Genomic DNA, 22,573 nt, shown 5'->3' on the forward strand with positions numbered 1-22,573 from the left:
AAGGACTTTCACTGAATATCTTTCTTACGGCAAATGCTCCCAAAGGGCTTTTTTTTTTTTTACTTTTTTTTTGGGGCGCGAACCTCCGGGCGTCTTCCTTACACAGATGACGTTTGAGCGCCCGCCCGGAATGTCCTATCAGGATAGCGAAAAGCGTACTTCCGGCCGATGTCCGTCCACTGGCTCTGCATGCAGGACCTCTGCCTGGCTGCGGTCCGTATTTGTCTTTTCCTCCCACGCGGCCGGTGCTGGAGACTGCTGCTCGTGACTCAGGCTGAGCCTTGCATCTGAACCCCAATCCGGGCCCCACCGCCCTCGTGCCGGGTCTCAGATCCAGAGGTGCAACGGGCGAGACCCAAGTACACGTGTCGCGGAACACTCATCTCAGGTCGCTCAGCGACTTGAAACTCAGACTTTCTCACGTGGGGTTCGAAGTAATCATTAGAGCATGTTTTTCATCTATGTACAGCTTCGCGCCAGAACGTTGAGAAGAATATCTTCCAGGCACTCAAAATGCTGCTAGGTCACAAAAACCAGCTAAAAACCAGCAAGAGTTTGACATGTTACGCATACGGCGTGTTCTCATTCGGTTTCTCCACATCCAAGCACGAGAACGTGCAGTGTCCGATGCCATTGTGCACGCTCGTTACCCCCCAGGTCACCTTCCTCAAATAAAAATCGTCAGGCTCGTTTTCGTCTGGATGGCACGCCGCTGAGATGGCGGCCGAGCACGTGCTCGTAACGGGCATGGCAGATTTGAGTTCCGTGGCCGAGCAGCACAGAAGATAGGAGATCATGAGGGCGCCTGCGATGATAAGCAGTGCATTGCCGAGCGGCGAGAAACACGTCGTGGTGAAGTCAAATGCAGTTGTGCGCACGAACTGTGTGGTGGTAGAGTCCCAGCCGTACGTCTCAACGTCGACGATAAAGAGCGTATTCGAGATCAGAGTGTGGATACCCGACGAGAAGAGCATGATGGGTATGGCAAGCTTGAGTGGCATCAGGAAAAAGTACACTGTTCGCTGTTCGCCCCGGGGCGCTTCCGAGACTCGTAGTCCCTTTCTGTGGGTGGCGTACCGTGCCCATTCCCAGCTGAATGTCATAGCGTAGAAAACGTTGTTGTAGATGATGTACAAAACTCCGAAGACGCCGTGCCCAACATTGGCGAGGAACACGGCCTGAACAAAGTACTTGGGATCGCGGTGGGCCCAGCCGATGAAGAAGTTGCGGTTGATCTGCCCAATGCCGAGGGAAAAGAAGTTCGGTATTGTGATCGAGTTTCTGACCGTGCAGAAGAGAGCGGCATTGAGACACAAGGCTATCACCATGCTGTCATTTGAACGTTAATCATAGAAGCACTTTCAAACGCTTCGTGGAGTACGGAGGCTCACCTTAAACAGAAGAAGGCGACGCGAGTGTGGATACCATGCGCCCACCTCCACTTCTTCAATCGCACGAATACTGGGTACTTCGGCCAATGATACGGATGCATCTCAATCATTTTCTTCGACGCCATGCACATTCCTTGAGTGTAGGGATCCGGATCCTTCATGAACGTTTCGATCGCGTCCCCCGTCGTCATGAGTGGCGTCTCATTGACAAAAATCGCAACCGCAAACATGACCACGACCTTGAAAGAAATCGTCAACACGCAAATCAACGACATGCTCAGGCTGACTTGAAGCTTGCAATGCTCGGGCGTTTTCTGGACAAGGCAATAATCCACGGTCCTATTTCCGTCCGAAACGGTCCAATTTCTAATGTTTCCTTTGATGTTGTTGATCTCGTACATGCACGATTCGTTGCTCTGCGCTGTGCGTTGATCGCAGATCCACATGTACTGCTCCCCAGAGCTGTCCGCATCTTCGGTCGGCACCGACGCATGGTACATGTCGATGACGTCGAACATTGCCGTGTCCTGATTGATGTAGTCAAGAAGAGCGTTACCGCTGCTCGTTTTGTTCGTAATTAGGATGACGTTGCCATGCGAGGACTGCAACGGCACGGCAAATTCGTCCACACAGTCTGCCGGCGACAGTTGCTGTAATTGTCCATTGAGCATTTGTTCGTGCATATAGTTTATCAACCCGGAGTACTGCTCATCGAGAAGTTGAGCAGTCGTCGCATTGGGCGAAAGGTCGATCGTAACATTGGTCGTGGTGAGAAAGCTCTCGGTTGCAACGAAAACATCGTACGAGTTCACTGAATAGGTTATGAAGATCATAGCGTTATAGCTGAATTTCCAATTAGAATACGGAGCCTTGCATGATTGGAGTGTTCAACTCACAAGAATTGCACGAGAGGTGAAGTCAGACCGAGTAGTAAGAAGAGTATGGCACGTTTCCTCGATACTGCGAACACATTTCGTAAACTCAACACGCCAATGTCCAACCACTTGTTTCGCGCATGCGCCCTGTCAATCTCCTGTCTGGTGGGTCCAGTCAAACAATACTGTAGCAGTCAACATCAACATTCAGTCTCGTGTGCATTGACATACCATGACATATGCACTTGCGCTCAGATAGCCGGTGCCGAAGACACTAGTGAACCAATGCGCATATCTGCTTGTCTTGATGATTCTGTCGCAGCTCCCTTCAGTCACTGTTGCTCTTCCAGAATTGTCAAACGGGTGGGTAGCTGCGACGGAACCGAGTGCAACAACGTGTATTACAACAACCAGGGCAGCCAGAGCGGCATAGATCCATACGTAGAAGCGCCAACTTAGGTACTCGTGCTTGAACCATGCCTTTGGTGACCACCAAAAAGGCGGCGCTACTGTACGAGGCTGTCCTCGTTGTCGGATAGGCTTGCGTGCATATGATGAGTTGGTGAGCGAAGTGGTCGACGACATTGCCATGAGCTGCTTCTCGGAGACATTGACCCAAAATCCGGACTGCTTCTGATCGTAGCCGGTAGCAACGGGCACTGGCCCAATCGAACTATCGTACGTTGAACTCGACATCTTCGGTCTATATTCGATGGTCGAATCATCCATGACACAAAGAAAACTGTACCCCGTAGGGACCGGGTTGAAGCACGAAGCCCCAGAGGTTCTCGCCCACTCTAGGTACACATCCGCCCTCGTCTAAATCTATATGAGCGTCACTGGCGGACACGGTCGGGTCAAGCGTATCGGATGGAAGGGAAGCGCGGCGACAGGAACACAATTGAATCTGCCTGGGGCAAAAAGGTATGAACAAGTGGGTATCAAAAACAGAAAGACGCAAGCTTAAAGAAAAATGTCAAGATGCGCAGGAGTTGGGCGAAAACTGACAGCTGGGAATCTGTACGGGTTGCTCAGGCAAATCTTGGCTGCTTTGCGCGGAACCTAGAGAGCATGTGGCTCATGATCTGCCTCCAGGTATCGTTGACCACCAGCATCCGCAAAGCTGAGCCCGAGCCAGCTAAGTCAAGGATATACAAAATGTGGAGAGTGCCATCGGCATCATTGGCGGCAGAAGAATCAGCTCTGCCGTCGACATGAGTCGAATCGCTGTGTACATCGTGCTCGGTTCACGGGTGGCAAGGGCACACTTTGCAAAGCGCGAACTGGCCTTTGTTGGCCTCTCCGTAGGACGCTAGTTGAGCGATGCAGAAGGCACGCGACACGATGCTGGATTCAGCGTGATCCAGACGGTCACGATAAGGTCCTGAAGCCAAAACGATGCCACGCTTTTCGACTTGAGCAGGCCAAAAACGCGAGAGCCCAAGGTGGGAGCCGCCTCTGAATCCTCGCGTGAACAAGAAGCACATGCTACTAGGAGAAATACCGAAGGTGGGCCCCGCTCTGACGAAGACAACAGCAGCAGCGGCTGCTCTGCAAGGAAACAAAAGCAGAGCGCGATGGGCGAAACAATAATTGCATGCAGAGCTTCTAGGAGGATTGACATCAGGGTTGTTCATAAACCTGAGCGTGCGAAAGAGCACGACTAGCCTCATGCGGCATAGCTCGCCATGCTTTGGGCCGACAGACGAAGGCTGTGAGCCGCAAGGGACTTTCTCTCTCCACGTTTCGCTGTCCACATGTTAACCGAGTCCGAATCCTGGGCATCTGCACGGTGACCAATGACACGGCAAGACCTCGTTTCTCGGTAGTAGCCACGGCTGCTGGCCTTTGTTCAGCATAACCTAGTCGCTCCGTCGCATAATGATGACCAGGGCCAAGCGTTGCCGCAAAGCGCCACTGGGCGAGCGGTCGGCTGCCATTCGAGGCCAGACAAGATGACGATGACGATGATCATTCGCCTCGAATTTCATCCACGTCGCGGATATAGCACGTTTTTCTGGCGTGCCTGTGCCCAGATGCAAATCGAGTTTGGGTGGGCGTTCGCTTATCATTGTTTGATCGGGCATCGGCAACGCACTCTGCCGGTCAACGAGATCTTTCGAAGCCATCTGCTGTATCAGTAAAAGCCTGGAACGATAGAACAAAGTTTCGAAGCTTCCTCGCTGAGTCATTGGACTTCCTTGAGATTGGTTTCGTATAAGGTGTGCATGTGTACTCAATCCATGACAAAAGCGCCGTCATTATATCCGACCGGCCGACGAGCTAAGGAAGCATAGAAACTTGGGGACAGCAAAACGGTCGTCTGGTTTCATGCAACATCTTGAAGCCTCTCCTCATTGCGGCGTGGTCAGAAGCAAGATTGTAAACTTCCGTATTTGTGGAGACGAACCAGTCGGCTTTCGCGACGACAGCATATGGCAGCGATCTAGATCTCCCTGTTCCCGGCATCGTGCGGCATGAACTCACAAGTGCCTTTGAGGGCTTTCTCCAGATCCACTCGGTGATCGACCTCTTTTTTGTCGACCATCACTGGGATCAAAAGCTGAAAGGGACTTTGCCAGAAAATCACGTGATCGAAAAACGAGCTTAGTAGGACTTTTGACAAACGTGCTGATCATTCTGACTGTGGTCCGAGAAAGCGAAGTATAGTCCTTGTGGGCTCAAATGTAACCAATGTGTGGTGGATCTCGCTTACGACTCGCACGGGACGCTTTCGTCTTCTCGTTCAGGGCTATGTCAAGCGCTGCAGAATTTAACTCGTCGGAAGATTTCTGCCATCCAACACGAATCCATTGTATTCTGTCGATTTTTCCTGCGTTCTCCCATCTTCGGAGGCAATGCTGACACAGCGCTGCAGAATTTAACTCGTCGGAAGATTTCTGCCATCCAACACGAATCCATTGTATTCTGTCGATTTTTCCTGCGTTCTCCCATCTTCGGAGGCAATGCTGACACAGCGCTGCAGAATTTAACTCGTCGGAAGATTTCTGCCATCCAACACGAATCCATTGTATTCTGTCGATTTTTCCTGCGTTCTCCCATCTTCGGAGGCAATGCTGACACAGCGCTGCAGAATTTAACTCGTCGGAAGATTTCTGCCATCCAACACGAATCCATTGTATTCTGTCGATTTTTCCTGCGTTCTCCCATCTTCGGAGGCAATGCTGACACAGCGCTGCAGAATTTAACTCGTCGGAAGATTTCTGCCATCCAACACGAATCCATTGTATTCTGTCGATTTTTCCTGCGTTCTCCCATCTTCGGAGGCAATGCTGACACAGCGCTGCAGAATTTAACTCGTCGGAAGATTTCTGCCATCCAACACGAATCCATTGTATTCTGTCGATTTTTCCTGCGTTCTCCCATCTTCGGAGGCAATGCTGACACAGCGCTGCAGAATTTAACTCGTCGGAAGATTTCTGCCATCCAACACGAATCCATTGTATTCTGTCGATTTTTCCTGCGTTCTCCCATCTTCGGAGGCAATGCTGACACAGCGCTGCTATTAAGCGCATCTTGATGTTGTTTAATGGGGGTATAATAAGCCAGAATGCGTATCTCACAAAGGGCCTTCACACCGCATGTCGTACTCGTCCTCCGGAGCATTTATTGGGCAAGAACGGCCAATCTCTAGCCTGCTAACGGAGGGCTTGTGAGGTAGGAGTTAGAGATGGCGTACTCGCAAGCAGCCGTTGGTCCCTGATCACCTGATTGATTTTTCCTCCGTCTATGGCGCTTGCTCCGGATTATTCCTGTTGCCTCATCCATCAAATCTGCAGATAATTCCCAGCGGAGTGGGAGCGATCACTGAAGCAAACAAGTATTTTCCATGCGCCCATCCAATCGGAAGCTGCGCCTTTCCCATTGGTAGGTCCGCTTAGGTGCGATTCACACAGCGGACCAATGCCTCCGCGCGTGTCAGGACGAGAGTCGCAATCCACCCCTCCATTAAAAACAAAATCCGCGAGGCAATTTTGCCCGCAGCAATCACCCTGGCGTCTCTCAATCCCTCGAACGTCTTTCTCGAATCTTTGCGTTTGCTTGGCCAGACCCTTTCTTCGTCTACTTACGCTGTGTAACCATGCCAGATCCAACGGATGGCAACGACCGTGCCGGCGCGTGCGGCGTCGAGACTGAACCCACTGCGGTTAGCGAGGAGCCGCGTTCGGTTAGCCTGCATGGAAACAACAGCTCGTTGAGTGTGCCTTCGCAAATTTCTGAGCCCTCGGTGGACGACGTACGTGAAAACCATGTCGCTAAAATCAAATCAGCGAACCTTTCTTATTGTTGACACGATGTAGAGTAGCTCCTGGGAGAACGATTCGGCCGTTGATGGCATGAGCACTTTGTGAGACCGCCAGTACTACTTGTGAGTTCAGTGCGCGTACTAAAGCCTGCCAAAGCTCATCCACAGCCTCATTGCGGTCAAGCATCTACGAGCATATTGAAGAGAATGGAAGGACCTACCACCGGTATAAGGAAGGAAGTAAGCTATATTGTGCACAACATGATGATGGGCGAACGAAAAACTAATTCAGCCTCGAGAATATCCTCTGCCAAATGATCCGGTACTACTTTTGTCCCAACATGTGATGTTTCCATCCAACATGCTAATCCCGAACAGCAAGAACAGGAAAGACTGGGCATGTAGTCCAAATACACTAATCTATCGCGCTTCAACTAACACAGGAGATCAGATCTCCAGCATGCCCTGATGGGCGTTACATTGGGAGGAAGGCTGCATCTAGCACCGCTACCTGAGGACTTCAAGGGTGAAGTCCTTGACATAGCAACAGGTACCAATCAAAACCAGAGTGTAACGTGACATGATGTTCCCTGACGCCTTGACAAGGGACTGGAATCTGGGCCATCGAATTTGCAAATCTTTATCGTAACAGCAATATCCTTGGCACCGATCTCTCGGCCATTCAACCAACCTACCTTCCGCCCAATTGCAGTTTCATCATTGACGACGCCGAGGACCCCTGGGTATTTCCTCACAAGTTCGATTACATCCATGGCCGCGCCTTGCTGTCCTGCTTCAAGGACCCACGTGAGGTTCTGAAAAGCGCGTACGACTACCTCAACCCAGGAGGCATCCTCGAGCTCCAGGACGGGTTTTTCCCATTCAAATACGTAGGCCCAGAGCCTGTAGAATCGAATTTGTACAAATGGTCTGAGATCGTCACGGAGGGTGCCGCCAAGTCCGGCCGTCCATGGACGAACGCGCAGTACTACAAGCAGTGGATGGAGGAGCTCGGATTCGAGGACGTGGTCGAGAAACGCTTTTACTGGCCTACCTCCGCATGGGCCAAGGGCCGTTACTTTAAAGAGGTGTCCATGTACTGGCAGGAGGACCTTCTTCAAGGCCTCGAGGGCATTAGCTTGAAAGTGATGATGCTGATGGGCTGGAAGGTGGATGACATCCGTGAGTTCCTGGAAAAAGTGAAGGACGACATCAAGGACAGAAATATACACGCATACTTATCGATGTACGTCGCATTTCCCCACTGTCTACACCCACCAAGACAACTACTAATATGTTTACTTAACTCTCAGTGTTGTCGTGTACGGGAGGAAACCACAGACCGCGACGAATTAAATGCCAGGATACTTGTTCACTTGCTCGCTTCCGGATAATGAATCGCTGGCAATATGTTGCACCTCCGCTAAGCGCGCACCCGGCTCCTCAAAAGACCGGTCAAGTCCAGAGCATCCAGTGCACAAACTGCGCAAATAGACTAGTTGAAAGCTACGGGGCGGCAGTGAATCGAACGAATTGGTTTTGAGATTTTTATTTTTCCCCCTACCCCTCATACTCGCACACGCATAGACTTTTGTATAGTGCTACACACCCAGCTCGTAACCAAACTTAACAACTGCAGATGCAGGTTCGTTTGGTCTGCACAAGCTTCCTCAGAAACATAGTCCTCAGATCACATTTCATCATCACAAAAGTACTTTCAAAAAATACTGCCTGTCTTCAACTAGAAACAATTACCTTCACTTCCATCACGTACCAAACATCTACTTTCTCCTGCCCTTCGCCTTCGCAACCTTGAATTCGCCACTGGCCGCTGGGACTGGCGTCGAGGAAGCAGCCGTTGTCTGGCCCTTCTTTGCAACCGCAGACCAAGCATTGTCGTTAGCCTTAGCTGTGCTCGGACTAGCCGTTGTTGATGGCTCAATCACACCCTTATCAGCCTGCTTCTTGCGGCGTACAAACTCTTCTGCGAAATGGCGACTGTCAATGGTCTGCGCGGAGCTATGCACGGCTTCAGTGATGATATCAATCTCAGAGGGAAGAACAAGAAGCGTCTCCATGAAGTCGGAGGCTATAGATAGCACGTTAGCTTCAGTTCCAGACTTGATAGCCGGGAAGAGAGGAAATGACGCCAGGTCTTCTTACCATTAATACCGTTATGCAACCCACCCCTCTGCAGCTCCCCGATGGCCCATTTTTTGAACTCGCCCATTGCATCAACCTTATTCAGCTTACCCAACTGCGCAGCACCCATGGTTGAACTCCTCGACACAGGGCTTGATTTCATACTTGTAGCGGAAGTTGTGTTTCCGCTGACGCTGCGTCCTGCCATAGTTCCGCTGACGGCAGAAGCCGGAGTTGTAGAAGCCTTGATCTTTCCACCTGCACCGACCGTGCTCCAACCCGCCGCTTGGATGGGCGAAGCTGGAGAGGCACTCTTGCCAGCAAGATCGGCGTATCGTTTGCCTCCAGCGGAGGAAGGAGCAGGGCCAGTAATGCTCGCCGCGCTTGCAGCGGCAGCGAGAGCGGCGCGCTGTTTCTTAGCTTCTTCTTCCTTCTGAATTTGCTGCAATGTCTTGCCGGCATTTGGCTTCGTAGCTGTTTTTGCGCCCCACACGGATTGTGCAGAGCCTGTCGATGTCGTTGGGGACTGTGTTGCCCATGTAGCACCTGTTGGGAGACCTGGAGCTGGTGCCATGCTGGCTGCGGCTTGTGCCGCAGCTAGCTCGCGTTCGTAAGCTGCACGACGTTCAGCAGCTGCTAAGGCTTCTTGTTTAGCTGCACGCTTCGCCTCCGCTTCCTGAATTTCCTTGAGAGATTGGGTCTTGGGGATTTCGACGGCCTGGTTTGCCCACGGCGCCACCGATGTGGTTGGCGTTTCTACCGCCGGGCTCTGTGTTCTCGATCTCGTCTCCGCGACAAGGTTGTCGGCAACGTTGTGCTTGCGCTGAGCAACTGGGGCTGGCATAGGCGAAGAAGACTGTGGCGGACGATCCGCATGATTTGCATTTTGCGAGGCGTCAGCTTTGCCCCAAGGCGACTGTTGAGCGGACGCCTGCTTCGCCGCCGAAGCGGCCTGGACCTGTTGTGTAAGCGTTTCTTCGGGCTTCTCGTCCACTTTTGTCATTTCGTCTCTTGCAATCTCGTGCACCTGACTGTCTGGTTCCGTGGTGATCTGCCTCAGCTCCTGGTCCTCAGCTGCGCCCTCTTGTGCCCTCAAATCTTTGAATTGCTGGAAACGTTCCTGAGCCGCAAGGGCCTCGCGCTCCTCTTCCTTTGGGCCTGACTGTTTGCGGTCATGTTCGGCCTGCTCGCGCTGCAGTCTGGCCCTGTCCTGCAGCATTGTTGCAATCTGAGAAGATTGTATTTCATCGGGCAGGCCTTGCCCTAAAGGGAGCTGCTGACCTGCTGATTGTTGCGTCGAAGCTCCACGGTTATTATTGTTGTTTAGGTTCATACGTTCCATTAACCCAGGCACCTCGCTCTCACGAATACTACCTAGAACATCTGGAACTGCGAGGGCTTGTCCTTGTTGCTGCACCCGAAAGGCTCCGTCGAAGAAGCCTGGGACAGCGGGACCGCCGACCATGGGTCCCTGAGAAGGCGACGGCTGATACGCTGCCGGACTTGTCACACTCCCAAAGCTAGGTTGGCTATGCAAACTATGCGCGCTCGAATGGTGGATCAAGCCGTGTGCTCCTACCTGTGGACCACCAGCAGCTTGCATTCCGAGCTGTTGCTTCATGTACAATTGCTGTTGAGCAAGATGCTCCTTTTGACGTGCCATCAAGAATTGTTCTTCCTGCTTCCGACGTTCCAAGGCATTTTGCTGCTCTGCGGTCAGTGTGGTGCCAAAGCTTGGGAAGCTATTAGGGAAAGGCGGTTGCACCCCTCCGCCAACCCCAGGAGTTTTACCACTAGCGCTTGCAGATTCGTGGGGAACCCCAATCTGAGGTACGAGGAAAGGTTCACGCGAGTTGCCAATACGACGAATGAGCTGGGCAAGCGGCTCGAATTCGGGGTCCTCGACACGCTTGATAAGCAGCTCGGGTGTGAAGAAGCCAGCACGGTACCAATCGTGCATCTCTAATCCTGACCAAGGACCTTGCGTTGCGCCCTGAGGGTCCTTGTAGATCCAACGCATGCGATCTGGCATAACCATCGTGCGCATTTGTTGAAGAGGCGGCTGGCTGGAGCTTGGGCTCGTAAGATTTGAAGATGGACGTTGGAGGTTTGACTGTGATTTGCGTGAAAGACCATGAGGATCTTGATGAGGTACGGAAGAGAGAGGAGTTTGGCTTGATTGCATAGAGCCGAACATGCCGGACGGCTCGCCAATGGCAGATGGCATCTCGTTGCGAGGAGTATGGTCCATCAGATCGTCAAACATGCCGCGATTATTTCTGAAAGGGCTGCCAGTGTCGCGAGCGGGCCCCGCACTGCCCATCACAGTCGGGTTGAGAGGTCCGCGAGCTAGCGGACCCAGACCAGAGTGTTGCCGCGCAAAAGTATCAAAGCCTTGCTCCTCCTGACCATGAATTCCGCCCTCGCCCATCCTCATCTGCTCCTGCATCGCACTTGGGAAGAGAGAGCCCATCTTGGAGCGAACGCTGCCGAATCCACCAGGACCCGCAAACACGTTTCCACTACCGAGACCAGCTAGAATAGGAGAGTGCATATCCGCGGTGGACGTCATTAGACCCTCTCCAAAAGCACCAGTTAGGCCACTCCTATCACGAGTGGGTGTGCCAAGACCTTGTGGTCCTGCAGACCATGGCGACGCACTTCCTCCCAGTCCAGGCAAACCACCCAAACCACTCAAGCTGGAGAAACCTCTTGAGGGACCTGTACTTGACGTCTGGCTGCGGTCACTAGCTGCAGCTTCATACGAGGCAGGAACACGAGTTCCCAAAGCCGGAAAGTTCGAACCCAATCCAGGGAGACCTCCTTGACCCTGATTAGCTCCTCTGAAGCCACCCAAGCCAGGAAGAGGACCGCCGTGTGACATTTCATGGCCATCATGTAGTTCGTCCAGATCAGTTCGTTCATTCTCAGGGCTTTGATAAGGGTTAGTGTTAGTTGGACTCATAGGCTCATGAACTCCTTCCCCGCCATGCTGACGCTGTTGCTGTGGAGTCTGATGACCAAAATCATGATAACTAACTGTATCAGCAGTCATTCCCAAAGAAGCGAGGCCTCCATCATCAGGGACACGCGATGTAGACACGCCGAATCCGCTAAATCCACGTTGTTGCTTGGGTGGGCTTTCATCAAGTCCACCACCCAACGCGGCGCTACCAGACGGCACACCCTCGTCGTCAGCGTACAAGTCGGTTTCCTCGCCGACAGGTTTGTTCTGGCGTTGCTCTGTCCATTGTCGCTCTTGTTCCGTGTTTCCCTGTTGTCCTAGGTCCCCACTTGACGACTTCTCTTTCAGATCCCCAGATGAATCTTTCATCAAGCCCGCAAACCGGCTCTGCCCACGCATGCTGCCGTAGCCAGGCCTTTTCTCGGTGACCGGCTGGGGGGTGCTTCCTCCGAGAGCAAAGTTGCCAAAGGAGCCCATGGGCGAAAAGGCCGAAGTACCGGAAGTGCCCCACGTGGACGTCCCAGAAGCCCCGAGGCCACCGGTACCTGATCGCTTCAAGCCCCCACCTGATAATGACTCACTCTTGTCCCTATCACGCTCCTCGCCGCTTCCGGAACTTGCGTCCTTCTGTTGCTCAGTACGTCTTCTCAGTAGGGCAGCTGGAGGAGTCGCCGAGCTAGTTTCTTCCTTGGAGAAACGGGAGTTTGAGGGCGAAGCTAGTGACGTGTTTGGAAATGGGTACGCATCGCCCGTCTCCCGCCGGCGGTTTCCTGGGCGTGACTGCGTAGGCGAGGAAAGACCAAACGCGCCTGGACTGTTGAGGTTTTGCGATATCGAAGTCTTGCGGTTGTTGGCGCCATCCTTCGATGCTCCTCCTTCCTTATTGTTCATGGCCGGCGGTTTTATAGGGGAATTAACGGAGCCGTTGAAGAGCTGTCCGTACTATCAGTTATAGATCATGTCATGCAATAGAGTAAAGAAGTGTGCATGTTATAGCAAACTTATGACCGGGAGAATAACAACACACCTCTCTCTCTTCGTCTGTCCACTCCTGCAGGCCCATGGGAAACATATGCGCATTCCTGTCCCAGCATAATTCCACGCTATGACTATTATCCTTATGCTCATCCCTCCTACCCCACGGTGACGCGCTTGAAACCCCATTCGACGCGCTGGGCTGGAAGTTGCCAACATACAAGCTCGCCAGACCCTCAATAAGGTTCCCCGCTGCTTGCTCCGCGCGAAAGATGTCGAGGACGCGGTCCTTTGAGTAGCGCAGTGTCTCGTTGTTAGGGGCGGCGCCGTTGCGACTTGCATTTACGTGTGGCGGGACGTACACACCAGAGCTTTCACTGGAGTTGCGCGGCTGCTGTGTGCTACTACTAGCGGGGGGGGCTTCGCGGGACGCTGTTGTTGAGCTGGACGTCGTAGTTGCTTGCGATGAGCGGCGAAACGTTTGGGTCGCACCGTTTGCGCGTCGAGACCTGGACAGTCGGCATCAGCGACGTGCATGGCTCTTTGCAGAGAATCATTTGAAACCAAGTGAGCTCCCCCATGGCTGACAGAGCTCACTTTGTGGGCCGAAATGCTATCCCACAATGAGACGGGGAAGGCCCGGCGGCGTGGCGGGCAACGCTGTGCGAGTCGCGAGCACACGAGCGTCGTGCCAAGTGTGAAGCGCACAACAAAACTCACCATTCCGAGGCTCCATCTGCGCGTGATGAATTGGAATTGCCGCCTGATGCGGCTGCGGATGCGAAGGTCGGCGCCATTTGTGTGTCGATTGCGAGGAGAATAATATACGAGGAAAAGAAGTTTGTCCGGTCGGGGGAGAGTGCGGACAACAGACGTGAGGAACCTCGAGCGTATGAGCTGCTGGATATTATGGGCGGATCAAAGGGATCGATGGGATTGATTGCACTTGATACAAGTCTACGGGAGGTGAAGACGTCAGATGAGCAAAGTGTGTAAGGCAAAAGCAGTGGTACAGAAAGCCGTGAGGGTAAGTTTCCTTTGGCCAGCGGCCATCGTTATTGGACACGCACAAGCCCCCAACCGTTTAGACTGGACACCCAGCGCCCGTTTCGCACGTGACCGCCGTCAGGCTCAGCTGCAAAAGTGCGCTGTGGGCCGGCCGACCAGCCACCTTCTCCAATTTCTTCACCGTCTGTTTTTTCTTTCTTTTTTCCTGAGACGCGGTTTTCTGTGTCCTGTGTGCCCCTATGCAGACGCGTCTGCGCGCGTGTGCAGCCTCATTCCGCCCGGGCTTCATCCTCGCTCCTCCTCTCCTCCTCGCTCCTTCGGCTCCCGGATATGCTGACGAGCATCGCCCTTTGTGTCTCTTGGGTTTGGGCGGGTACCTTGCAGATTTTGTCTCGAGAGCTAGAGCTTCCAGTCTCTCTTCAGACCCACTTGCTCTTGACTGCTGACCCCAGCAGCATGCCGAAAACAGAGTTGTGAGGCTCTGCTTCACATGGTTGATCCACGCCATGGCCAATCATCAGCGTTGTCCCTCTAGACGTACGGTTGCATCGAGCATCGAGCATTGCATGCCGATCATGACCGACGCTCTTCTCATCGTCATTCATTTTTGACGGCTCAAGCGTAGAATATACTGCGTGATTACTCCATACGGTTCTCGCCAATGTCAAGCTTCCCGCTGTGGAGCATCTGGCTGGACGACGAAGCTTACTCACTGTATTCTGCCGGCTCATCGTCCTATTTTGAACCGTTCCATGCTCATACCGAAACCCCCTGAAGCTTGCATGCTCACATTCATGTAGAGCCAACCTGGCCTTCTTCTCAAGGCCCGTCCTTAATAATTTTTTCTGTTTACACAAGTGACATTTTCGTCGCTAAGAACAGCATGAATATTATCCATCTTTCATAGAGTTACTTGTGACGTAGCACGAAATTGTCCAGTTTTACTCAAAGGAACGCTGGCTGTTCGTGATCTTAATGTTCGAGACCTATGAGGAAATCAGGAGCTCAAAACTCAAAATTGCAATGGATACTTCAAATATCTCTATCCATACCTGTATGAGAGCCATTTTCAATGTTTCTGTATTCTAGATGACCATGTGTTTGCAAAACAAGCTTGGTTTTTTAACTGCCAGACTTTCTCACTTCTCGTGGTGTGGGACCAGGGTGGCCGCAAGGTCGAGAAGCAACGCTGGCCAATATTGAAAGTACTTACTCTAGTTCTCTTGAAGGGATCTGAACTACGGACGTCTGAATGGATTTCATCAAGAACAATTGTGAATGGAAGATTGCAGCATTGAGCAAACAACCAGTTAAAAAATATTATGGGCTGATCGATGAACTCGTCAATTCGAGTCGCGAGTACGGCTGTTTTTCGTCCTAGCACATATTTCCAACTGGCTGTCTTGCCATTTTATCCAATGACCATTGATGAGTCCTCAGTCACGATTTTCAGTACATCGTTCAATACGTATTGTAACAATACGCCGGAGGCCAGGATCGAAGTCGCCGTTACGATGTTTGCCCGAATATCAATTCCAGTCGGCTGAACAGGCGAAAGACGTACGAAGACCCGATGTAAAGCGCAGTTCATTTGCTGCTGAAACTAGGAGGCACCATGGATCTTTCAAGAAGATATTCGAAATGGAGAAGCTGGTGTCTTAGGCATACTGACAACTTCTTCGATGTCAACGTTGTCGGGAACAAACAGAAAGTCCGCTCCAAAACGACACCAGGGGCGGGAAATAGCGGAGAATCTTTGAACTTTTCGAAAGTACCTCCGACTGCTGAGGTACTTGGATGGAAAACGAGATATTTGGTATTATGTAGCTTACGAAGCGGGGCTGTGTTGTTCCATCGATACGATGCCCAGAGTCCAAGCCTCAATTGCCAACATTCACGTGATTCGATGCTGATCCAGCTTAACTTAACGAAAGCATTGGCAAACCATTCGTACTACCCATCAAGTCTTGAGATCCTCTAGAAATCGGCTCTGTGTGAACGCTATAGCGCTACTAATGTCTGGGTATCAACCGCCTCTTGGCCCTCCACCGGAAAAGTCAGGACATCGCCTATTCCCATCGGAGTCGCAGTATGAGCCACCACCTGGCCCTCCTCCGGGACATTTCCCTACTACGGAGCATCGGCCACCTTTAGGTCCTCCTCCAAGTCATGCCAGCTCCTCAAATGATGCCCCACCACCTTATCACGACTGGACTGTCATCCCGGACACAGCACTACTTCCACCCCCTCCCAGCGTGTCTCATGACTTTTCGACCGGAGCGAACGCCACAAGAGATGAGGCCGATCAAGCAAAGAAATGGTGTTATTTCAATCCGTTATGGCAAGCCCGTCCGCTATCCAATGAACAGCTGAATGCTGTACATGCTCAAGCCCAAACGTTGGTCAAGCCACCAAACTTCACAGGCGAGATACGTCAAGATCGTACGGGTGCATGGTTATGTCAGACAAGATCTCACACTAGAGATTCGCTTCTTCAAACTGCTTTGCCTGTTTACTCTGCGCTGGCAGACTCACCCCTCGTCACAGAACAAAGAAAGACCATCTACTTTGAAGTAAAGATCATGCATTTTGGAGACCAAGCGCCGAAGTCAAAGATGAGCATGTTTGCACGGAATCGACGTGAAGAAGATGAAGTAGATGCCGGACTGGCGATTGGCTACTTCGCTCCGCCGTATCCTTCATTTCGACTTCCAGGCTGGCAGCGTGGCTCACTTGGGGTACATAGCGACGATGGCCGCAGATACGTGAATGATACTCACGGCGGCATAGACTTTACCTCGCCGTTCAAAGCAGGTCAGACTGTGGGACTTGGAATGACGTTCAGCATCCCAGACAAGCCGCCCGCATACGGCTGTCAGAGCGTAAAGCTAGAGGTTGAAGTATTTTTCACTCGGGACGGGAGGAAGGAAGGGAGTTGGAACTTGCACGAAGAGCGGGATGAGAAAGACGATCCACATGGGGTCGAGGGACTTGAAGGACAGCACGACATATTCCCTGCCGTTGGTGTATTTGGAGCGGTCGGCTGGGAAGTCCGGTTTCGAGAGCGGGAATGGCTGTACAGACCCCCACGATAATCCAACGGCGTCTCAGCAATACTAGGTCAGTTAAAGATGGAATCAGAACATGGTGCACATCGGTTGTTTCCTAGATCAATTCATTGCATTCAGACAAAACACGACTTTGTGCCTTGTCAGCCAAACGTGCAGACGCGGGTCTGGGACAAGTTCACCTTGAGCAGTCAGCTTCTCTTGGTCACGTGATGCATGTTTCGCGAAGTAGCTCACCAGGTTCTAGCTTCGCTGAATCTTGAATGTGTGATCTCAGTCCGAAGCGCGAAGTCTTCAATGCAGCGTTGCGCTGTCAGCAAAGTAATCTTGTCTTTGATCAGCAATTCCGCAGTGGATTGCACGGAAAGCTTCCAGTCCAGCCGCGTCGAGCCGAGAGTAAGCGCATGCGGAGCCCCTTCAAGACCCTTCTACTCTGGTTTGATAACTACCAACTCCTCATTTTTGGACATTTTCCTAAGCTGACGTCGTTTGGGAATCGGTCATTGGACCCCGGAGTCTGGTAGCGCTGACCGTTTGTATTCGGTTGCATTTGACCTTGATCGAAGATAAAGATGAGGCCGTTTCCTAGTTCCTGAGCTCTCTCGTCTCGTACTACTCCCTTCCCTTTTGCTCGTGGAAATCTACAGAGCTCTTATCCACGTACCGAGCTTTAACTGTCGCAGCTATGATTTCGAAAAAGCTTCTGCTTGATTTGGCTCATCATCTTGGTTTTTATAGTCTTCTTGTCTCGGGAATTTCGTTCATCTATGTTCTTGGCGTGATAGTTTATAGACTGACGCTTCATCCTCTCGCTAAATATCCCGGCCCCTTCCTAGCAAAGATCACGGACGTGTACTTAGCCTATCATGCCTGGAAAGGCGATAGACATCTCGAATTTTACCGTTGCCATGAGAAATACGGTATAACCTACTATTTCGCTTCCACAGACCGTCCCGTTGACTAGAGAATAGGCACTCATGTGCGAATGGGTCCCAATCTCCTTTCTGTCAATACCAATACGGCTTTGAAAACAATCTACGGACACCGAGCAAACGTACGCAAAGCCGACTTTTACACGGCCTTCCCAGCAAACAAACATACCTTCAACGTGCATTCGTCTATCGACAAGATGGCTCATGCTCGCAAACGCAGGGTCCTATCTCACGCCTTCTCAGACTCCGCAATCAAGGCCATGGAGAGGTACGTGATTGATAAGGTGGAAACGTTCTGTCGGGTTCTGCCTCAAGCTCCATTCGACCTGCTCAAGGCAGGACACAGCACCAATGAAGTTGACGGCTGGAGCGCGCCGAAGAACATGGCCGATATGTGTGACTGGCTCGCCTTCGACATCATGGGCGAGCTTGCATTTGGAAAGAGTTTTGACATGCTTGAGAGTCCGGACAACAGATTTGCGACTGCTCTTGTTGGCAATGCTGCACACAGACATTTGATTGTAAGTAGCCAGCTCTGGATGGCACGGAAAGCATTGCTTCTAACGAAGACAGTGTGGAACCCATCTGACCATTCACAACTGGCATCTTGATAAAGTCCTCTTTCACAAGATCGCCGCGTCTCGTGCTCAGTACATGGCGTATAGCAAGCAGCAGGCTCAGGAACGTACCAAGCTTGGCCTGGATGTGGACAGGAAAGATTTCTTCTACTACCTCCTCAATGCAAAGGACCCAGAGACCGGGCATGGCTTCACACCCGCAGAATTGTGGGGTGAGAGCAACTTGCTCATAATAGCCGGCTCAGACACTACCTCCACGGCCTTGGCAGCCACGTTCTTTTACCTCACCCACAATCCTGATGTCCTCGCCAAGGCCGTCGAAGAAGTCAGAAGCACGTTCGACAGCGTTGAAGAGATCACACACGGTCCGAAGCTGACGTCCTGCCATTATTTACGCGCTTGCATTGATGAGGCTATGCGCATGTCGCCCCCAGTGGGAGGTGGTCTACCGCGTCACATCCTACCCGGCGGACTGGACGTCGACGGTATCCACTACCCAGCCGGCATCGATATTTGCGTCCCGCATTACACCATCCATCACAACCCCAACTACTATCCGGACCCATTCAAATACGATCCCAGCCGCTGGCTGCCGGAGCTCGCATCACCTGAACTGGCCAAGTACCACGAGCTTGCCCAGAGTGCCTTCTGTCCCTTTTCGATCGGACCACGCGGGTGCATAGGCAAGGGCCTGGCGTACGTGGAGATGACGACGACGCTGGCAAGAACCCTGTTCAGCTTCGACATGAGGTTAGCGCCAGGAACGACACTTGGTGAGGGGGGAGCGGATCTTGAGGAAGGTAGAAGGCGAACGAGCGAATACCAACTCAAGGATACATTTACCAGCATGAAAGACGGGCCGCTAGTGCAGTTTAAGCCTGTAAGGAGATGATACGCGCCAAAAAAAAAAGTTTCCACAGAATCATTGAATTTAAAAGTTACATATCCGAAGAGAAATATGTGTGAGCATCTATATGTACAGCGCAACAAAATGCTGATCCCTTTGTAATATCGCACGTCACCTTCTTCATCATCCCATCTTCATGCTAAATCAACGCCGTTCCCTCCACTAGCCCTTAGATCCCTGCTGCTGCTGTTTTCATCTTCGACAACTACCTCATCCGCCGCTGGGCCGTCCATGGCTTGCTTGTCCTGCTGCTCCAGAATTTCGTCAATGTCGTCACTCCGATTGAGATTTATGCCCTCGCCGATGTGCAATTTCTTCTTGGCCCGTTCAACTCTACGCATGTACCGACCAAGGCTCTCGCACAGCCGGTCAAGGACAAACTCCGGTTCGGACTGTCCGACCATCATTGGGCTGTTCTCACCCAGCCAGTCCCACTCCAAGATACCCTCTTCTTCTTCCTCGATCGCAAGGTCGTCTCCGTGAGACGTGAATCTAATAAGACGCGTGATCTCTGCCCACTCTTCGAAGCTGTACCGCTTGGGAGGCTCACTCTTAAGGTCCGCAGCTACGCTGCGAATGGCGACGGCCAAGCGGCGGGCGAGTACCTCCTCAGACTCGGTGTGCTTCCTCTCGACATCGTCCTCCACTTCTCGGGAGAGCGTCTCGAGATCAGGGCGCAACCCCGCTGCTTCTGCGTCCACATCGATAAGCCCTCCATTGTATTCTCCCGGAAACTTCATTCCCTCTTTGATGCGCTTCTTCATCTCACGCTCCTCCTTTCTACGCTGGAGGTATCTGAATATCTTTGGGTGGGACTCCAACCACTCGCGCCACACGCCCTTTTTTGGAAGCAGTGTAAAGTCTGCGAAGCGGAAGGTGCCTTTTTTGAACGAGGAGATGACAGTGGCTCCCAAGTCATTGATGAGGATGGTCATCGTAGGAACGGCAATGAGGGACCACACAACGAAGAAGCACCGTCCCGGATTGGATTTAGGCGCAAGGTCGCCGTAGCCGATGGTGAGCAGTGATACATAACAGAAGTAGAGGGCTTGGAAGTAGGTCATATCCTGGGCCCCCTTCTCGCATTGCCAAAAGACAATAGCACCCACGACCCAGAGGAGGCTAAATGAGCTGACAGATAGAAAGAGCGCGTACCAGCGTTTGAATCGCTGCGTCTGCTCCTCGATCATGCGCATAGCGTTGAACCGGTCTTTTTCGTCTCGAAGGATGACTAACTTTTTTGCCTGATATGTTGCGGCGTCGAATAATTTCGTTCGTCTCCTCACGGGATGGGGTATATGCGAGGCCGACGATCTCCTGCGTTGGTGAAGCGCTATATTCTTGTGATCTTGTCGGTTGTAGACAGAAAGACCAATGTTCTCACTAATGTTGAGTAGTCTCCTTGGGTTCAGTGGGCCCGAGATCTTGACGTGTTGGCCTCCGTGTGAAACGACGGCGTCTGCGCGGGAGGTGATGCGTTCGATCTCCTCCGGCTCGCTGATAGCTTGAGAAACTGTCCGATTTCTGGTCCGTTCGACGTGTTTCTTAATGACCTTGTCCTCGCTGAGCTCGCTCGCGAACTTCGAAATCGAACTGATTACCAAGCCAAGGAAGATAATGCCTCCCACGGAGTATGGAAACACTAAGCCTCGACTGACGTTGTTGTTCGGGTACATGTCGCCGAATCCAACTGTCAGGATGGTCACGTCACAGAAGTAGAGACTATTCACAAAGTTCCATGGTCCATCACCATCGACGTCCGTTGTCATCACGTGGGAGAAGACAGCGCTGCCTCCTGCTAACCAGATAAAGAACAGCATTGTCTGCAGGATAAGAGTCCGCTGCGAGTCCGTGAGATCGAACTGCTGCGGGTAGTGACCTAGAAAGTAGCCAAGCATGTTGATCATGAGTAGCATGGAGATGAGGAAGTAAAATATGGTTGCTATGACAGCGTACCAGAATCCCTGCGTATACGTTTCGTACGGGGCAACAGGGGCGAAGTAGATGTGCATGCACAAGGTGATAGCGGTGAGGATGCCGGTGGCCAAGTAGAAGAAGACAATAGACGCTGGCAGGGCGACGATATAGCGCACACGGCCGGTGAAGTTAAAGAGAAGGAAGATGTTGCCGATGAAGCCGCAGATGAGCGACACGACGTTAAGCCAGTAGCACCACCTGGGGTCGCGAAATGGGGTGCCCTGCAGCTCCGGCAGCACGCCGCCGTTGCCGTCGCTGAGGTCCTCACGCCAGTATGTGACCAGGGCCGCGATGCTGAGTACGTTCGCAAGCGGTGCCACGGTTGCGGACAAGAGTGGAATGGCAGTTGATGCGAACCACCAGTCGCGCTCGAGGTCGTCGTCGAAGCCGCGCATCCTGAACTTCCACCACGTTTTCACCCATGAGAAACCACCATTCAGGGACACGTCAGAGTCAGACTTTCGAAGCGCGTTGTCCTCAGTCGACCTGGGCTGTATGGCTTGTTTCCCATGGGCCTCAAAGTCAACCCTGCGCACGTAATCCGGGTCTATCATCTCCGAAGGCTGTTGGTTGCCATTGATTCCGTCCTTGGTCCCGTCTTTTTCTCCGTCCTCGTCGTCCTCATTTCTATCATTCTTGTTGTCCTTGTGAATAGTCGTACGTGCAGCAGGCTCGATCTCGCCGTCCATGTCTCAGGATCTCGCGTGCGCTTTCCGTCTCCATCAGTCGATCGGCTCAGCCTGGGAGGTCCGCAGTCGTCTCAGTCCGTGAGAGTGCTACCAAACACACAACCGCGCATAAACAGGCAGCGCGCTGTTTTATTGTAGCATCGCTGGTGGAAGCAGCGACAGATGCGCAAGGTCACAGAGCACAATCGAAAAGGTTTAAGACACGTTCTCAGCGTTGATTTCGAAATCAGCCTGGGATATTGAAACCAGAAGTGGAACGATGGAACTGTCAGCTGAAGAACAGAGCCAAGAATGTAAGATATAGGAAAAGTAGGGGCGAACGCATCCGCCGTGGCCAGGCCTTAGAAAGACGATGAACACAAAAACTCAGCCGGTCAGTCCGGCGCGTGAGTTATGGCACGCGGTGTCTGGGACCCATCAGCCTTTGCACAACCCCACGTGATTGCGAGAACGGCAGGGCTGCGCCGTCGATGTCATCTCGCTTCCAGTTGGCGCCACTCGCGCCAATCAACAAGGGCACGTTAGATCGGAATAAGATCTTACTAGTTTCAGACGAGACGAATGCTTGTTCGGACCTTGCACACATGACCTGAAGCAAGGGATTCGACATCCTCGCCATCGTGCGATCAGTCGGCTTCATGGTGGCGGAGTCAGAGTCTGCACAAAGAGACACACGGCAAACCGCTGGAGGCGTGCAATCACAGCGGCTTCATGGTGGCGGAGTCGAGCGTGCACAATGAGACATTACGGTGAACCGCTGGAGGTGTGTAGCCACAGCGGCATCTGCTTTGTGGAATAG

At 52.3% G+C, this 22,573-nt stretch overlaps 7 protein-coding genes across 8 annotated transcripts; 3 read left to right on the forward strand and 4 right to left on the reverse strand.

The window, feature by feature from the left end:
* Positions 1 to 445: 445 nt before the first annotated feature.
* Positions 446 to 3,122, reverse strand: PV09_00600 (uncharacterized protein). The gene is made up of 4 exons (XM_016353360.1): positions 2,498 to 3,122; positions 2,288 to 2,451; positions 1,392 to 2,234; positions 446 to 1,329 (listed from the first exon to the last, which is right to left on the reverse strand). The coding sequence occupies exons 1-4, from the start codon at positions 2,993 to 2,995 to the stop codon at positions 564 to 566; spliced, it is 2,271 nt and encodes a 756-aa protein (XP_016218513.1). The 5' UTR covers positions 2,996 to 3,122; the 3' UTR covers positions 446 to 563.
* Positions 3,123 to 6,214: 3,092 nt separating this feature from the next.
* Positions 6,215 to 8,311, forward strand: PV09_00601. Of its 2 annotated transcripts, XM_016353361.1 has the most exons (8): positions 6,215 to 6,524; positions 6,589 to 6,635; positions 6,691 to 6,773; positions 6,833 to 6,855; positions 6,912 to 6,930; positions 6,985 to 7,083; positions 7,140 to 7,779; positions 7,847 to 8,311. In XM_016353361.1, exons 1-8 carry the CDS (start codon positions 6,369 to 6,371, stop codon positions 7,887 to 7,889), a joined length of 1,110 nt encoding a protein of 369 aa, XP_016218514.1. In that variant the 5' UTR covers positions 6,215 to 6,368; the 3' UTR covers positions 7,890 to 8,311. The 2 variants fall into 2 exon arrangements, with proteins under 2 accessions (XP_016218514.1, XP_016218515.1); XM_016353362.1 differs by lacking the exon at positions 6,215 to 6,524 and having other exon boundaries at positions 6,529 to 6,635.
* On the reverse strand, positions 8,059 to 13,652 carry PV09_00602 (uncharacterized protein). The gene is made up of 4 exons (XM_016353363.1): positions 13,336 to 13,652; positions 12,668 to 13,124; positions 8,697 to 12,573; positions 8,059 to 8,622 (listed from the first exon to the last, which is right to left on the reverse strand). Exons 1-4 carry the CDS (start codon positions 13,410 to 13,412, stop codon positions 8,315 to 8,317), a joined length of 4,719 nt encoding a protein of 1,572 aa, XP_016218516.1. The 5' UTR covers positions 13,413 to 13,652; the 3' UTR covers positions 8,059 to 8,314.
* A 322-nt stretch (positions 13,653 to 13,974) lies between these two features.
* Positions 13,975 to 14,938, reverse strand: PV09_00603 (uncharacterized protein). The gene is made up of 2 exons (XM_016353364.1): positions 14,676 to 14,938; positions 13,975 to 14,609 (listed from the first exon to the last, which is right to left on the reverse strand). Exon 2 carries the CDS (start codon positions 14,352 to 14,354, stop codon positions 14,043 to 14,045), a length of 312 nt encoding a protein of 103 aa, XP_016218517.1. The 5' UTR covers positions 14,355 to 14,609; positions 14,676 to 14,938; the 3' UTR covers positions 13,975 to 14,042.
* A 643-nt stretch (positions 14,939 to 15,581) lies between these two features.
* PV09_00604 (uncharacterized protein) lies at positions 15,582 to 16,817 on the forward strand. The gene has a single exon (XM_016353365.1). The coding sequence runs from the start codon at positions 15,639 to 15,641 to the stop codon at positions 16,716 to 16,718; it is 1,080 nt and encodes a 359-aa protein (XP_016218518.1). The 5' UTR covers positions 15,582 to 15,638; the 3' UTR covers positions 16,719 to 16,817.
* A 347-nt stretch (positions 16,818 to 17,164) lies between these two features.
* PV09_00605 (uncharacterized protein) lies at positions 17,165 to 19,239 on the forward strand. Its single transcript, XM_016353366.1, has 3 exons — positions 17,165 to 17,611; positions 17,663 to 18,144; positions 18,197 to 19,239. The coding sequence occupies exons 1-3, from the start codon at positions 17,377 to 17,379 to the stop codon at positions 19,091 to 19,093; spliced, it is 1,614 nt and encodes a 537-aa protein (XP_016218519.1). The 5' UTR covers positions 17,165 to 17,376; the 3' UTR covers positions 19,094 to 19,239.
* Positions 19,113 to 22,154, reverse strand: PV09_00606 (uncharacterized protein). Its single transcript, XM_016353367.1, has one exon. It carries the CDS (start codon positions 21,772 to 21,774, stop codon positions 19,243 to 19,245), a length of 2,532 nt encoding a protein of 843 aa, XP_016218520.1. The 5' UTR covers positions 21,775 to 22,154; the 3' UTR covers positions 19,113 to 19,242.
* Positions 22,155 to 22,573: the final 419 nt, after the last annotated feature.

Source organism: Verruconis gallopava (assembly GCF_000836295.1).
Source record: "Verruconis gallopava strain CBS 43764 unplaced genomic scaffold supercont1.2, whole genome shotgun sequence".
Taxonomy (NCBI): domain Eukaryota; kingdom Fungi; phylum Ascomycota; class Dothideomycetes; order Venturiales; family Sympoventuriaceae; genus Verruconis; species Verruconis gallopava.